Genomic DNA, 18,593 nt, shown 5'->3' on the forward strand with positions numbered 1-18,593 from the left:
AATTTGTTCATCCTACTTAAATTTCTTCCTGAAATTTCTGTACTTGATTTATTAAAAGTTAAAATAAGGCATTCACATCCCAGTTACATAATACCTAAGAAAAACAAGAGTATGGCAGCTTTCCCCAAAGACTTCGGTAGCTGACATTTTCTTGTACGTGATACCTACACATTTGAGACACAATAATGAATAGTGAAGCTTTTGCAAATTACTTAAATCAAGTGCATGTAGCGCCATCTGGTGGTTAACATGACACACCATTAAGTTTTTCCCAAATTGAAAGAAAACACCACTTTGAAAATAGATGATTACTGAAGATGAAAGGCCAATTTTCTCTTTTTTAGCACTCATCTTACAGTAATCAACTGGCACTAAAATCCTCCTTCTTCCCCATTCAACCTCAAATGCCTCTTACAACCTTCCACATTGCACCACTGCCCCCACCCCCAACAGGTCCCTGTGGAGGCAAGTCTTCACCTATTTTAGCTCTATTCTTTCTTTCATGCGTTTTGCCTCACTGTCATGTAGGCCCTAAGTACTCCTCTCGTCAGCTGACAACCTTCCATCTCTTTTCAAAATAAAAATAGTAGCTAATATTTTGTGATGAGTAAAGCATTATGCAAAACACCTTATGTGAATGTTCTAATTTAATCTTCACAACAACCCAGAAAGATAGGCACTATTTTTATCCTCATTTTACAGCTTAAGGAAACTGAAGTGCAGGGGCTTGTCAAGAAATCTAATTTAGAGCCCACCTTTTAGATCATTATGCAATATTGCTCCTTTCCAAGCATTGATCAAGAAATAAAATTTAGAAAAAACATATCTACATGGTTCGAAGTCAGCTGATCTTCCCAGAAGCCCAGTAAACACAAAGGTATTTTTTAAAAAGATTAACCTCCTTGTGAACAAATATGAATCTGCAGACAATGTAACACATCATTAAACAAACACCAAATCAAACACCAAGTATTTCAAATAGAAAAAGATTCTCATTATCAAACAGCAATACCTTATGGTGAAAAAGCTGAGACAGAAACGTGCAGGTCGGTAAAGGTCGCTGAGCCGGTGCTGCACGAGGAACGCCAGCCGATCACGGCGCCGCGCAGCCTGCGGGCGGGGACGCGCCAGCCCCTGCGGCCGACCCCCTGTGCAGGCTTTGGCCGTTTCCTAAAGGCACATGTTCCTCCTCAAACCACACCTTTGCAACCTGCTCTTCCCTTGCCTGAGATGTTCTCTCTTCCCTTCTTTTCCTGGAAAATGCTTGTTAAACCTTCAGCACTCCCTTTACACCTATTTCCTGGAGGAAAGTTTCCTTTCCCCTCTAGTGTTCACCTCCTTCTCCACCACAGAATACTTGAGTCATAAGCAGTTGAGACAGGACTTTCAGAAAAGCAAATAATATATCCAATAAAGTGGATCTGTTTATGTCTGGTTCTATAAAATACAGCAATTTGAAGGCAATGTTTTATTGATGTTAAGTCTGTTGCACTTAGAACTGTGCTTAACTCATAGTAGTAACTCCTCGGTAAGTGCACTGGAATGTTGTATTTTATGCAGCTGTCCCAGCACTGGTGTCTTGGAATCTTATTACAGGACAAGTAATGTTCCAATCAGAAAACAAAGTAAGAAGGAAGTCCTCTAAAAATATGTAAGCATCTGAAAGGCATGACTCAGAGCAGGACTGAACACCTATGCAGGAGTACCCTGGCTTTCTGCTTCCTGAATTTTAACTCCCCACTTGGTTTTCCTATTTTCATACTATCCCACGCATTAAAAATAAAAAAAGTATTTACTTCTATTTTATATGAAAAATAAAATTAAAATACAGAATAATAAAAAAAAAATGTATGTTAATAATGCGTAAGATCCTTAACCTAAAGCATTATCACCCATCTCTTGGCTGGCATAACTTACAGAATCAAAAACCTGAACTCTTTCTTATCTTGAGTTCTACAATGGAGTCCTGATTTTAAATTTCTTTTTTCATCTCTGAGTAATTACATTTTTCAGTCTATTTAACCTCCTTCTCTCCGAAGCAAGGATGATACAGGAGTTTTAATTACACACATTTCCAAGTTGTTAATGAGAAGACAGACTGGGGAAAAGCCCTTGACCTCTACACAAATAAGTAGTCTCCATAAAAGGACCCCTTGGTTTTTGTCTCCATGTTGCATTCTACAGCATGTAATATGCAAATAAGCTGATGCTCCAATGGTTCCCAGATGAGACAAAAACATCACTGTAAATTACTGTATTGCTCAAACTACTGTATATGAATTTGATAATACTGAAAGTTAATATAAATTATCAAAGAAAAGGTAGGGTTTTTTTTAATCAGGAAAAAGCCACTCACTTATATAAGACAGGTCTATCCTGCAGGGCTTCCATTGCCTGAGTTAGTACTGGAGAAATGTCACATGATTCTTGTGTCAATGTTCTGCATTCACCTGGAAAATAGTTAACATTGTATTATAACACATGTTAAATTAAAACTAGGTCTCTATTATGTCCCTCATACGCCTGAGTCTAAATACTGCACGAAAAAAATCCTCGGAAAAATCTAGAGGACACGTCAATCAAAATCTAGCCCATGCTATTAAACTAAAAATTTAACCTTAAATATTTATAAAACTTCAAATGACCACATTTGCTATCTGATATACCACATATTTTATTATTATAAAAAACTACAGTTCTGAAGAAACCAGTAAATGGACAAATATGCACTAAATAACTGCAATACATGTGGCAAAGTCAAGGAGGGAAGGGAGAACTAAATATACTATCAGTTCCTTACCTTGGGAGCAATCTGTAAGCAGTCTGCTCAAACTGTTTATATGGGCAACTAATATATAGTAATAGGATAATTTCAAAGTAGTTTAGACTTTAAACTTTTAAAAATCTCAACATGTTCTTTATTTTACTATTTTAATTTTATCCATAAAATGCTTATTAAATATCTATTCTGTTGAAAGATCTTATAACTTGTTCAGAAATTCCCAAACATTTGGTATATGAGGAACTCACACTAGCAGTGTATTTCCTAGTGTGTACTGACTGAGAAAAATATAATCCATGTATGGAACTGGAGATATCTCATGATGACTCCAGAGTCCCTAGGAGTCAGAAAGCCACAGTCTGGAACTATCATGTTAGATAGATGTCATCGGAGCACAAAGAAATGTGAGGCAATGTCCTTGCCTTTAAGAAAACAGAAATCTAACTGGAGAGCTAAGACATACATATATGACAAGTTAAGTATAGAGTAGTAAATTGTGAAATACCAAATAAATATTTTCAGCAGTTAGTGTTCGGAGATGGGAAAAATCACTGATTTAATGTAGTCATGGAGAGTTCCAAGAAGATATGAAACCCAAGCTTCACTATGAAGATCGAGGGAGGGTTTGGATATAAAGAGAGAAAGCCAGACAACACTCCAAATAGGAGTAAATAGCACAAACAAGAGAGGGAGAAAAATAAACAGGTTTCAAAGCTAAAGAGTAAATCACGTGAAACAGATAATAAAGTTTTCCAGTCTAGCACAAGTGCCAGGTAACTGGATTTAATCCCAACTCCTTCCAACAGTCAGCTGGTAGCACCTATTAAAATATCACGTGCATGTGTTCCATTCTTTGTCTTAACTACCTACTTTGTTTTCAACAGGTAATTCTGTGAACAGACTACTGAAACATTTTAAAACAAAGCTAAAGTAAATAAACCATTTGTGGTAGGCAAAATAATGGTCGTCCAAGGATCCCTAATCCCTGAAACCTGTGAATATGTTATCTTACGTGGCAAAAGGGACTTAGCAGATGGAATTAAGATGACAGATCTAAAAATATGGACATTTTCCCAGATTACCCAAGTAGGTTCAAGGTAATCATATAGATCTTAAAAGTGGAAGAGGCTAGCAGAAGTGTCAGCTACAGATATGAGATGGAAGAAGAGGCAGGAGAGATTCAAAGTGAGAAAGTGACTCATTGCTGGCTTCGAAGATGGAGGAAGGGGCTGCAAGCCAAAGGATGCAGGGAGCCTCTGGAAGCTGGGAAAAGCCTGCAGTGACACCAGCAAGGAGACTCAGAGCTCGGTCCTCAGACTCAAAGAACTAAATTATGCCAACAAACTGAATGACTAGGAAACAGATTATTCCTTAGAGCCTGCAGCCCTGCACACATTTGAATTTTAGCATAGTGATTTCTGACCTCCAGAACTATAAGATAATAAATGTGTGTGTTTTAAGCCATCAAGATTGTATTAAATTTGTTACAGCAGCAACAGAAAATTAATTCACCATTTATAACACAGTTATGTAAATAAGAGAAGTCTAATCAACTTTAAGATAATCTGGAGCAGAAATATTGACTTTTTAAAATTCCCAACCTTAATTATATATAGTGCTTGAATGAGAGCAGATGCTTATGGGACAAAGACAAAGACAATATGCTAAAATATAAAGTTTTTCTTTTTAAAAATAATTTTTGATTACTAAGATCAAAATATGGTATCAAATAAAGACAAAGTGAAATAACAAAATCAAACACTAACATTCAGGAATCTAGACAGCACAGAAGAAACCACCTACTTTGAGCCCATCGGTAAAGCCTTTCATAAGCCGTTTCTTGAAGCAAGGCCATCTGTTCCATAATTTCTAAACTAAAAAAATTGAAGATTCATTATAACTTATTAAAAAGTTTTAGCCAATAGCTACATCCAAGAACCTAATTATTTTGTTTAATTACAGAATGATTTTTGGTCTTATCATTTTGTGGAATAATTTTCAGTAATTTTTTATAATTAAATAAATGCTGTCAGGTTTTAAAGCCATCACTTAGGTAGCCGACTGCTGTTTTACTCTAACCATATAGTTTTACTCCTTATCCAAAGATACATAAAGATTACACTTCTATTTCACAACATGTCATAATGTTAAGTACTTTAAAAAGAACTGAGAACGTCTTCAAAATTTTGGAAATACAAGAGGTAAACACAATTATGAATTGAAAAGGCTACTCACCCTGCTGTTTGTTGGTTTGTACGCAAGAGAACTTTGACATCATTATGAATCTGTTTTACTCTTCCTAGGGCCTTGAAAAAATCCTTTAAAATTAAGAATGTAACTTTAAAATTTTCATGTTTTCAGGTAAAATTACATTACTCTAAATCGAATTATCACTGCAAAGGACAAATTATTTCACTTACTCTAATGAAGTCTTCCTATACTAATCTCAACTTTCTCTAAGTTTCTATAAAAAGTTAACAGATATTTATTCACATTTTAAGACATACTAATTCAATGTCTACTATGTGTCAGATAGTGTGCTAAGATGCAGATACAAAATTTATAAAGATAAACCCCTGTCTTCAAGAAGTACACAGTTTTGCAAAAGAGAAATGCAAACCTAAAGATTGTCACATAAAGAAAAACATGCTATATATTACACAGCTTATGACTTAATTCAGCATGGCTTTATTATCATCGAAGATGATGGTTTATGAGTTTATTATATATCCACTATTGCCCCCTCATCCAAAAGCAGAATGCAAAGTTGGATGTATAAAAGATGCTCATTAAATATACAGGAATTGACTGCTGAACTACCAGGTTTTTTTTTTTTTTTTGCTTTAGAGAAAGGTACTGGAACCTCAGTTTCTAGACAGCCATAAGCAGTGTTTTAACCATGAAAATTATGGATGAGTTATTTTCCTTTAATGAACAAATTTTTAAAAAATCTCTTCTAATACTGTTTACTATTTCTGCCAGGGGGAAAAATGGTGAGATGTCAAATATTTCAAATGTGCCAAGTTCCTCAAACTACAAGGGCAATAAATACTAATAAGTAATGCCCCTACCAGTTCTCTCACCTACTCAATGCCCTACGCCCAGGACTGGTTCCACTCCAGCCCCGGCAGTAGGATAACAGTGACATCTATCAGGAGCCACTCAGTAAACCTCCCCACAACCCCACCTCAAGAACTCCTCCTGCCCTCAGGCCCCACAATGACGGCAGCAGGCACAGGTTTACAGGTCCCCCAGTTAGGACACTGAAACTCTTTTCAGGAAAAACTAAACATTTTCAAGGCAAGAAAAAAAAAAAAAAAGGAATGACACCTTTCCCTGTTGTTCAGCATCTGGGGAGGTTTTATAGTTTGTATGTTTAGAAAGAGAATGGCCTGGGTTCAGAAATTAACCAAATGAAAAGATAAGGAAATTCTAATTCCAGGAAAGACAGAAAGTTGTAAAAGAAAGAACACAAACTCATAATGTCACTGTGATGGAAACAGAACATGTCACATAACTGTATTGCGAGGTCAGAAGGAAGGGAAGGTGTAAGTGTGAAGGACGAGGGGGCCCTGGAGGAAGAGGCTAAATCCTCACAGTTCATGATAGGAAATCAACAGAAAGTAGTTGACACATAATCAAAGCATGTTCTTTCTAACTATAGAGCTAGAATATAGAATTCAAAAAAGAAGCAATCAACAAACTTGAAAATGGTGACAAGAAGGGAAGGAATGGAAAAGGTGATGCAGGCTTTTTTTTATAAGCCTTGACGTCTAAAAACAAAAACAAAAAGTATATATACTGCTTTGAAAAAAACAAATTAAAGTAATTTAAAATAAGCACCCAAATTTAAAAACATTTTTAAATCAAAAAAAAATTTTAGGTGGTAAAATAAAACCTTAGCAAAGAGTGAGTTCTCTGTAACATCTGTAACTGCTGCACCTTCGGTGAGTTTAGCTGAACAAAATACCTCCGTAATAGGTCCTTCTCTTGTACCTCGGAGAAGACTCATTTCATCAGCAGTCAGCTGGAATTTGGATAAGAAGGCATCTGCAACTTGTGCTCTTATTTCTAATCTTTGACTGTAATATTGGGGAAAAAAGGCAATAAAAAAAAAATCAAGCACACTACGCATTTGCACAGCTTTAAAGCAAGTTACATCTCTGATATAGCTTTTAAAACAAAAGTGTGAGAGTCTTAACATCTTCAAAAGCCTCATTTCTCCCTCAAATATTAGAAGCTCATCAGGCATGTAGGTGATAAACTGGCTGATACTATTCTACTGCAGGAGAGGCCACAGTAAAAGGAGTTAATCATTAGGTAAAAGAAATAAGTTCACAAACAGTCCAGGCATTACAAATCCCTAGCCACTTACATGGACTTGAACAATTCACCTTGTAATAACAAGGTTATCTTACAGGAGAGAAATATGCCAATTAATTTCTTCTCAGTCACTAAAAAATCTTAAGCCTCTGAAGCTTGTACATGAAGTACACAACAACCAAAAAAAAGGTCTATTTTTTTCATTTTAGTTTAGAAACAGAAGTCAAGAATTCATTTAATAACTCCTCATTAATCCAAAAAAATCACTCTTCCACTTTGCCTTCCCCACCTTTTCTGCACACTATTATAATTTTTAAAAAAGTCTTTTAAATACACTGTCTGAATATAACCTATCTAGAACAGTTGACAATTAGGAAAGGGCACACTCCAGTCTGGAACTCAATCTGCAGGGACCTGAAGGACTCAGCAGGGTTACCAAGTAGAGGCAGGTTAGGAACACAAACTACGTGAGCAGAAATTCAACATCCCTGGCTTCTAGATCTCAGATTTGAAGATACACAAACAAAATCATACGTGTTTCACTAGTAGCATTCACTGGGCAGTAATATTCTACAATCTAACAATATTCCAATGGAACTGAACAAAGATAAACATTAACACCATTTGAACAGACGGTATAATGCACGCCAGCCTTGTTTTGTTTGTAGTCTCGGGTTGTGAGCTTTTAAATTCACAAAGTCAAATGCTCCCATGAATGACAAAAAGTCAGAAAGGAAAAGTCCTCCAGGTGGCAGTCATGTTCTGCTTGTCTCAAATGATAATGTAAATCACCTAATTAAATCTTGAATTTAAATACAGATTTAAATAGTGCATGTCTTTAATCATCTCATTAAATACTAGTAACTAAAAGTTACCTTACAGGTTTTTATACTTTTAGATAAAGTCCCAATCATTATCACATAGGATTTAAAGTAATTATTAACACTTTATAAAATTCCTTGAGACTATACAAAATAACCATTTTAATTAAAACCTTTTGGGAGTTTCTTTTGGATCTATCTTTACAGTCAATTTATTAGGCATGCTGGAAAATTAATCTCTTTAGTGTATTGTTCCCTTTTGTTTTACCTAAACCTAGTACAGCTGACCTTTGAACAAGATGATTTTAAAACACTTACCAAACTATTATGTTTAAGAATGGAAATAATATCTGATAATTTATGAAACTGAGGTTGGCTCATTCATAAGAAAAAATATGCTGCCACCATTAAACAAACATGACTTTTCTAAATAAGAGGTAGAGGAAAATGCACAAGATATACTACGTAAGTATAGTAAAATATAACTACGCACACATACTAACTGTGGGAGAAAATATACCAGATTGTTAACAGTGGCTGTCTGGGTGGTAAAGTCATGTCTGATTGCAATTGTCTTCCTTAAATTTTACATCCACGAATGGAAGGAGAAAGAAGAAAGATGTGATGCTCCCCTGCCTTCTCCTAACCTTTTATCAGGCAAGGAAAGAATACATATCACATATACTCTATATTTTGACATGTATATTTGTACAAAATAAATAGTATATTTTTATGTTACCAATTTCAAAACCTAAATTTAAGTAGTTTATAACAAATAACACAATTAAAATAAAACCATTAAAAATAAAATAGTAAGAAAAAATAAGACTGTAAATAACACAGCTGAGGAAAGCTATTGCCATTAAGCGCAGAACAGCCTAAGCTTCCCGGCCACCGATGCCAACGTGGAACGAGACGCGCTACGCGGCTTTGTCTAATCAAAGGGGAGGAAGCTGGGGGGTTCTGCTCCTTGAGGTTTGTCAGACGTGTTCAGCCTCCTACACAAATCACTTAATCACCACAGCAACCCTGTGACATCGTTTATTATTCAGATAGTTTATTTTTTCAGATGTGGTAACTGAGACTGAGAGAGATTAAGAAATGTAATTTGTACAAAATTAAAAATCTAATGAGCTCTTACCCAAGATTTAGACTAGAATTCAGCTCTCCAAGGCCTACATTCTTTCCACTCTAACACACTACACCTCAAAAACAAACAGAAACATTCACCAGAAGCTGTTATTTTCCTGAGCACAGAGAAATGTGAACGGCAGGCCTTTATAGGAGACAATAAAATACTGATCAGAGCTTTCAGTGGTATTAAAAGACAAGAAGACATATTCATTCGGATACAGTCTTTCCTAGTCATCAGTGAAACCCAACTTCTGACCACCAATTAAATATTAAGGGGAAATGTCAAGCTGCAGTTCTCTGGAGACAATTCTACATCCAACTTTACCTATTAGAGCATTAGCTATCAAAATGACCTCCTTCTTAACCCAGCTGGAAAAAATATTCATATCACTTATACATTTGTCTGAATATCATGTTATCCAAATAAGCCTATAGAATTTCTATTTCTAAAGCTAATTGCTTGTTTAACTAAGTTTCTTGTTAAAAAGAAAAGGTTAGTTTTTAAAAACGGAAAAACAGCTCTCTGCTAGTTCCCAGGAGACTGTGGTCATCATTTCTGCTATGTAATTTTTCTAAAATACATCCACACAAATGTTCACTTGGCACATTCCCATCTACAGTTCTTCGGACACTAGAATGTCATAAATGCTTGCTTCCCAAAAACACACCAGGCCAAAACACTTTCACAGGCTTATTAAAATAATGAACATAAACAACATTGCTTAAATAGTTTTGAGAATATATGAAAAATAGAAGCACATTGTTCTAATATTGCCTCCGGCAGACATTCATCAGAGTCTGACACATGTTGCAAGCTCCAATACAATGCCTATTTTTCAGTTTTCATTTTATGTTCCTTTCCTGACATTAGAATAGTTATATTTCATATTCATTCACTCAAAATTATGTATTGAATCTACAATGTGTTAAGCACTGGAGACACAAAAAGAGAGTGAGAAATTGTCAGTGTTCTCAATGAGCTCACCATTTAGTAGGAAAAGAGAGTTAATCAAACCGACAATCAGTTACAAGAGACTGCACTACATACACACTACAGCAAAGAGGGCAATGGATTTAACTCAGACCAGAAAGGGTTTGAATAAACACAGGACTGGTGATGGTGATCTGTTACTCTCTTGGTTTTAGTCACAATTTTCAATTGGATCCATACGTGCTTTTCTGGTCAGCCAACAATAACTCAAGACAAAAATTCATGCTGTGGGTCTTTAACTGGGAATTTATTTTTTAGAAACTTTTCTTTCAAAAAACTTATTGTTGTACTAAGAACATTCTAATTTTATGCTAAAGGCACATGTTTATTTCTGAATACAGAAATTCAGCCACTGCCTCTCCTTATCGAGTTGGCTGTCCTGATCTTTTCACATCAGCTTAGTCTGCAGCTTTCCTCACCACAGTCCACCCACTGATGGGAGAGATCTGTGTGGCGATGAAATGGTTCTATATCTTGACTGTAGCAGGGTGCATAATAATAGGTTAAAAAATAAAAGACTGGGGGGATTATCACTAAAAACTTGAAAAACCCATATTTTAAAAAGCAATCATTTTTTAATTCTATAGCAAACAAACAACACATCACCACTTCCAAAGAGGGATAATCTCTCAACCCCAATTATCAACATTCCTAAACTTATGTTTTATGCTTATTTTACTCTTGGAGAATAGCTTAGAACCTTATATGTTGTATATGTTGTATCATTTTTTTAAACGTTTTTCATTATTTTAACTTTGGAGTTATCTATAATTTTCTATTCAAGTAATCTCCAAATTAGTGAAGAGTTGATTATGTAAGGAAAAACTTACCTTTCGGCTTGAAGCTTAGTGGTTTTTACTATTAAATCTTGAGTCTGCTCCTTTGCAGCCTAAAATTATAAACATATCTAAATCAGTGTATTTCAATTTTATTATACTTCAGAAACTACTTCCACTTATTTGAGTTCAGACTACAACAAATGAGACCACACTCTAGAACTCAAACGTGTATAAAAGGCCCAAGTACTTGAAATAGACATATCGAGGCTCATACATTACCTTTATTAAGAGGAACACACTCAGAATTCTCAGTATACACGTAATGCCAAGGCTTACAAGAAAAGAAAAAGGTATCACGATGCTGAGGAAAGAATTTAACAGTTCCTGATGCCTTTCAGTGAAACAGAAGCACTGCCAGAGCCCGCTAAGGATGAAGAACAGGACTTCAGTTATGGACACGCTGAGCTGGATGCTCTGAATCCTCCTAATGAAGTCGTGAGTCAAGTCACTGATACGCTGGTGTGGAACTCAACAGAAATACCCAAGGTGGAGATAAACATTTGAGTTAGAATACACCAAAAAAACCCTCACCTAGGGTTCTGGTGAAGATTAGAGACAGCCCCATCTAAAGGACACTGGGCTGTTTCTGACCAAGTCACAATAAGCAAGCCTTCCTTCCCCAAGCCAGAGCTTAAAGGATCAGGAGTGAAAACTTGGTGGAGAGGTTATTTTATCCAAAGATTAGGAAAATGTTTATAAAGTGAATTGAAACCAACTACAAGGATAGCCATGAGGTTCTCTCTCAAAGATGTGAACTGGGGAATACTACAAAAATAAGGCAGTTAGTAACGAGAGGAGAAACAAGCAAGTGGTTGTGAGGCAGGCAGAGACACAGAGGCCATGCCTTGAAGGGGCATGAAGTGAGTCAGAAGTGTGTATAAATAAACCCAGTAGCAAGCGGAAACCACGAAGCAGACAAAAACACACCAAGTGGAGGGTCAGTATTTTAAAGAGGAGACGCCAGAGCAAATACGTGCAAATCGCTGTCATGCTGGAACACCACAACGAAGAGACACGCTTCTGCTGCCTTCTGCTGCCAACGCTTCCAGGCTGCCTCAGATCTTGAACACCACCATCCACCCCTCCACACCCCCCTCGCCCAACACAGGTTCTGGATTCTGCCTAATCCTCCAAACTCCCAGATTTTCAATAAAATTTTGTGTTATTGCTTCATACACAACCCATCAATAAGGCAGCCCCACCCCCATATCTAGTGAAGCTATTTTGAGTCTGTGCCCTTTCCAAACAAATTATGTGCCTAGCAAGTAGTGGATGTTTTCAAGAAAACAGATTTGAAGCTGTATCTTCAGCAGACCACTAACTTTCAAGAAACAGCACTGAACAGGATGGCTCCCGTGTTACTCTTCTAAAATTATTATTCTTTAAGTCCAGTAACTTCTTCTAATCTTATCCTTCCTAATGTCACTTTGCTTTAAAGATCCACTTCCACCCTTATCATTGCCTTGTATAATTTTTGAACTATAGCATTTCCTCAATTCTAAAAGATATTTAATTTTAATATTTGTGGAAAAAAAGAATGCTTCATGAAATTAGTATCAATAAATGTTTGCCAGCTTCTTTTTACCGTCAGTCACTATTAAATTGAAGGTGTATGCTACAAACAACACTATTAATCACTGTAACATGATACCTGAGTACGATGTTATGCAGTAAGATTTTTGCATATTTCCTGATTAATTTATAAATTGTAGTAATGATTACCAAGTAATGTTTAATATTAGTGAAGATTATTATCCTAAAACAAACTTCAATTTATCTTAAATGTTAAAGACAAGTATTTCTCATTAAAAAACATGTACCTCTAAACGAAATTTATCCAACCAAAACCACAGCCAAAAGGATAAACTATAGTATATTAAAAAAAATCACTGATTAAATTTCTAAATGTATCTCATTATGAAAACTTGTAAAATTTCCCTAATCTGAAGTATTATAGAAAATATTAACTAAGTCCTTATAACATCCAATAATGAAAAAAACAGGGGAAGATATTCCATAAAATACTTTTCTTTATGAATCAATAAATTTAAAATATTATTCTAGAGTTGATAGGAGTGTACAATTAAGATTCCATTAACATGATATCCAAATAAATTAGTGTCAGTGGATGAATAAAACTTTCAAAATCATGAATCTAATCCCTACTACTCTAAGAATCAAAAATGAATGTAAACAATAAGTACTGTAAAATATTTTTAAATATTCAATTACACAGCTGTGAGGGAATCCTGCATGTGATAAAAATGTTCTACATCTTGATCATGGGGGTTGTTTCATGGGTGTATACAACTGTCAAAGTGCACTGACTTGTATGCTTCTAATGGATGCAGTTTATTGTTACACATAAATTATTGCCTAATAAGGTTGATATAAAAATATAAAAAAGAACCACACCATTATAGAGGAAAAACAGGATGTGGGGATGCAAAGAAAATACAAAGGACAAAATAGAAGATGACACTCTGTGATTTAAAATACCTAGGAACTGTTTTGAAAATAGCATGAAGAATAAAAATATTCTGATCTTTTTACACTTAAAAATAGGTATCATAAAGAGAATAAAAATATAATGAAGATAAAAATGAGAAAACAAGAGGCGCTACCACTAAAAACAGAGGAAACTGAGTAATGCAATATAACACAAGAGACAACATGCGTATTACAATGTAGGTACAAGAGTACGGTATAGAAAACATTACAGAGTGTAGTTTGAGAAAAGGCATTAATTCTGAAAGCTAGAAGATGAGAAAAGGAAATAAAGAAAAAGTTGAAGAAAAACAATAGTCAAAATCATTTACTAAGCAACAAAAGTAGTCTCTGCAAAAAAAATGTGAAATGGCAATAACTGACAAAGATACATGATTATTTAAGCATTATATAATTAACAAAGATCCAAAGGCTGGACAATAAATATGCCAGTAATGTCTGATACATTAGTGACAATAAGAAGTTAGAGAAGACTAGGATAGGTAAAATTTTAGAGAACAGGAAATTGACTAGTTCTACAGACAGACAAAAGTAGCTTATGATTGATCCACAGAATATTATAGATTAATGATTCTTCCTAGAATCACTGTAGCTGTCAATAGTTCCAGGAGAATCTTGGGGTATTAAGTTTGAGACAACAATGCAAAGGTGGCAGAAATAATCATGACTGATTCAGGAGGAACCTATTCTATTTATCCCAAAATTACATGAATGAGCATAATTAGGTCAAATGCTAACTCTGCAGCCAAACGACAGGCTTAGAACTGCTTTAATGAACAGACCTAAATTTATACACATTTTCCTCAGATGTTTTTTAGGCTAAGCATAAATCATATTTAAGCTGGGTCTTTACTGGGCATAGCTTTAGTCTGGAATTATTCCTAAGGTTTTCTACTAAGGAATTCATTTCTGCTGGACTTGTGAAATATTATGGGATTGAAAGGTTTATCAAAATTCTACAGTTATCTCTATACCAGCAAAATCAAAATATGAAGGCTTCTGAAGTTAACTGCACAATATTAATAAACCAAACATTCAAAAAGAAAGACAAAGACATAGTTTAAAAAAAATAGGTATAATATTCCATAAACTTCCTAGAGGGCCCATGATATATTAGATATCCATATATTTTTTAGATCTATCTAGCAATTTCTAAAAGCTTACTCTGTACAGGAACTATGCTAAAATCCAGCCATTATATAGTACCTGGAGGCGACTTGTCATATCTTGACAACAGTTGCTCATTGCTTGAACATCTTCATTTATGCTTTCAAGCTCCTGAAAAGGAAAAGAGTAACATCAAGCATTATATACACAGAAATTCCTCTTCTCTTAACCAATTCCTTATTTTTGTCCCATGATTTTTCTTTTTTTGCCGAAACATGACAAAAGATCCCATACTTAACATTGAAAATGGTAACAAGAATATCAAAAAAAGATGTTAAAAAAAAAAAACCTAGTATATTCTTTTTAGAGGGTCTGACAATAGGAAAATGACAAATGCTTTATGAAATATTCATAAAGATATTCAGAAATTCTCATGCTAAGAATTTATCCTAAGAAATCAATCAGACAAGTGTGTAACAATATACGTAAGAGGATGATCAACACAGTTGCCTAAAACAAATGGAAAATATGAAACATTTCCAACCACACAATGGAAATCTGTGCATACATTAACAATGATAATGTCTCTGTGTGTGTGTATTAGCACAGAAGGATGTCTATATAAGATTAAAAAAGGGTTATAAAACAATACATATAATCCTGCACCACTGAGAACTCATGGACTTCTATATGTTTGATGTGTCTCAGTCCACTGCAGTTATTCTTATTGATGCTTGAATCATCCTATCTTTGGCCAGTGGAAGCCTCTTAAGTTAGCTCCAGAGTCCTTCTGAGACTTCCCAGTAGTCTTATATGGCTCCTTTGTTTTGATGCTTCCTTTCAGTGGGAGATGTGTTTAGAAGGTGCAATTTAGATGTGCTCATCACTCTCTCTCCCTATTTTTATGAACACTACCAAACCTTCCAACTTTCTAGATTATTAGCCTTCAGCCAATGAAATCTTACTAAACTGCTAAAAGTAATCTGTGTTTATTAAGCACTCCTGGAACCATGAGTGACACTTTTATACAACTCACACAGAAGTATCAACTATGTAATATTACTCTGTAATATTAACATAATTAACAAAATATTGCATAGTAAATAAATAAAATATAAATAAAATTCATTTTCCCCTAAGGTGAGTAGACTGCTCACTCAAGTATAATGAATCATTATTTATTAACTGAAGTAACTGATCTTAATCTGAAAATTTCATGATTTGGGATGCAGTAAAGTAACTCAATCCTAATCAATCTCCAGTGGAGAAGGGGGTTATCCAAGGGAGGTTTATTCAATGAGGGTCTATTTCTAGTGGAAAACCACTGAAAGAAATGGGTTTTTTGTTTGTTTAAAAAGCTTAAATTCCTAAAAGAATATCCTGGAACAAATGTTACAGCTTTCTAAGAAGCAATGTTAGTGGAGGTTACAGATTCAGAAATCACACTAATGCAAAGAAAGATCTAGATGTTGTTGAAGTAGTTAAATTTTCTATTTGAAATGGTACGAGAATAGCAAACATATCAACCTAATTCATTAAGAACCTTAGCCCAGAACCAGGCATACAGTAAGCTCTCAATAAATATTAAGTGACAAGAGTTTACATACTTCCTTCACTTCCTTGAAAATGCTTACAAACTCTTCATTGATGGATAAACTTCTGCGTTCAATATCTCCACGTAAATTTCTTCGAGTCCGCAAACTATTTTCAACAAAAAAGGCTGAGAGTGCTTTGAGAGCTTCCAACATTTCCTATATAATTGATAATAAAAGAACATTATTGGGACCAATTTTCAAATGTTTTTCTAATCTCAAGCAAAAATTTACTGAAATCATTTTCAAAAAATTTGTTTTCCACCAAACAATTTAAAAAATACCAGATGACTTTCACATTACTGAACAGTAAACTTATTTCTGAAACACAATAAGGACCTACTTGTGTATTGTGGCATATATACAAGGTTATTCATTGCAGAATTGTTTGGAATTGCAAAGATTAGAAATAACCTTAAGGTACAAATAAAAAGGAGTGGTTAAAGACATTAGGATATATCCATTGGAGAAAAGTAGAAATTCTTCCTGTACTCACATACTAAGCTTCAAGGTATGGTAAGTGAAACAACAAGGTACAGAAACCATTATAATATCAACTGTTGATAAAGGACTACATGCATGCATAAACTCTCTCTGGAAGTATATATATATAAAATAAGTACCACTGGTAATGACCAGGCTAGGAACAGAGTAACTGGGAGCAGAACTTAGACTTGAGAGAGGAAGGCCTCTGTGAGGTGACTTCTGAACTGACATATGACCGGTAGGAAAGAGCCACCCATGGGGACAAAGCCTTTCACAGGCAGAGGGAACAGTGAGTACAAAGACCGACCCTAAAGCACCAGAAAGGAAGCCAGTGTGACTAAAGCTATGGGAAACTACTAGAGTTTTTAAGCAAAGGAGTATTGTAATATGCTTTATAGATTTAAAAGTTTACTCCAATTTAGTGAGAAGAATGGATGGTAGAGGAGGGCAAGGAAGGAAGCAGAGAGGAAATAACTAAAATAATCCAAGCAAGATTTAACAGTGGCTTAGACCAAGACGGCAGCATTGCAGATAAAAAGATGGGGAGATATCCCAAAAAACTGCTTTTCAAGGTGGAGCCTATAGGACAAGTTAATGGACTGGATGTGGGATGTGAAAAAAAAAAATGACAGGAATAAAAAATTACTCAAAAGCTTCCTGCTTAATGGGTAAAGGGTGATGTTTCTTATTAACAGAGGGGCAGTACCATCTTGGAGAAAAATCAAGAGCTCTGGCCATGTTAAAACTTTATGATGTTGATCAGGTATCCAATTGGAGGTGTCATATAGACAACTGATAGTACAAATGTGGAGTTCAGCTGAGGTTACTGGTAATAACCCCAACTGAGAAATTTAACATAAGCTTAGAGAAGTTAAGGGACTTACTCAAACCCTAATGCGCCCATTTGGTGGTTATATCTAATAAGTGGCCCCAGAGCCCGTCTTTCTTACTCATTACATGATAATATTTTTACATTCAATTTCTTATTGACAGTCTATTTGCAGTTACCTACAAATTGATCTGTAAAACTCTTACTTCTAAATATATATTTTTTCCTTTATGCCACAATACCTAGCGACTCATTGAAGAGATAACCAGCCATCACCCAAGCTGGAACGGCCCATCTAAGTTTCAGGAGGTACTTGGGAGAAAATGTGGACAGTTTACCTTGTAAAAAAACACAGCATGAGCCCATACATACATTCTAGCCTGTGCTTAGCTAACAACAAAAACTAGTAGGTATTTCATTTGAGCCATGAGCAGCGGCAGCCCTTCAGCGCTGCAAATTAGTTGTTTTCACCTGTCCCAGGAAAGGCTCAGTGAAGCCTAGCCCTGCCCTCCGGTTCTTCCCGAACGCACCCCATTCGTGCTGCCTTATCTTGTAGCTTGCTCCTTCGCACCAGTTTCTTATCCTGCCCGGGGCCCTCTCTCCCCCTCCCTGCTGACACCCCTGAACACCTGCGGGGGCAGGGGGCTCCACCATTCGCCTTCCGGATCCAGACCCTTCAAGGAATTGTTTTAATTAAACAGGGGTACCACCCAGGAAACCTCTTCGCTTTTCCAGGGGCTCTTCGGCCTACCCCTTCCCAAACACCCCCACCCCCACCCCGCGGCGGCTCTGGGGTCCTCTCCGCGGCGGGGACAAGGGATTGGGTACCGGACAGACGCCGCCCCCAGCCCGGCTCAGCCCACGGGACCCTCGGCCCCGTCAGCCCCGGTCACCTTGTCGTTGTCCAGCCGCGTGTCCAGAATCTTACGCAGCTTCCGCGACAGCGGGTTGTTGGTCTGCGCTGAGGTCCCGCCGGCCCCATTGTTGAGGCCGTTGGCAGGCCCGGTCGCGGGCACGGCGACCACCTCCCCACTGCCCTCGGCCATTGAGCCGCGCGCCCCGCCCCCGGCTCGGAGCCGGCCACCTCAGCCCGCGACGCGGACGCGCCTGCCGCGCGAGTGGCGCGCGTGCGCACACCCGCCGCGCATGCGCCCTCGGGAGGCTCTGCCCGGAAGACGCCA

The 18,593-nt window shown here is 36.4% G+C and overlaps 1 protein-coding gene across 1 annotated transcript in view; it reads right to left on the reverse strand.

Annotated features, from left to right (window-relative positions):
• Window positions 1-18,543, reverse strand: part of COG6 (component of oligomeric golgi complex 6) — a 62,478-nt gene extending 43,935 nt beyond the window's left edge. Inside the window, 8 exon segments of the mRNA XM_032496253.1 lie at window positions 2,357-2,450; window positions 4,586-4,656; window positions 5,018-5,100; window positions 6,753-6,864; window positions 10,882-10,940; window positions 14,605-14,676; window positions 16,113-16,256; window positions 18,306-18,543. Coding sequence (XP_032352144.1) covers window positions 2,357-2,450; window positions 4,586-4,656; window positions 5,018-5,100; window positions 6,753-6,864; window positions 10,882-10,940; window positions 14,605-14,676; window positions 16,113-16,256; window positions 18,306-18,458 — 788 coding nt within the window. The 5' untranslated portion in view covers window positions 18,459-18,543.
• Between the last annotated feature and the right edge of the window lie 50 nt (window positions 18,544-18,593).

Source organism: Camelus ferus, chromosome 14 (genome assembly GCF_009834535.1).
Source record: "Camelus ferus isolate YT-003-E chromosome 14, BCGSAC_Cfer_1.0, whole genome shotgun sequence".
NCBI lineage: Eukaryota > Metazoa > Chordata > Mammalia > Artiodactyla > Camelidae > Camelus > Camelus ferus.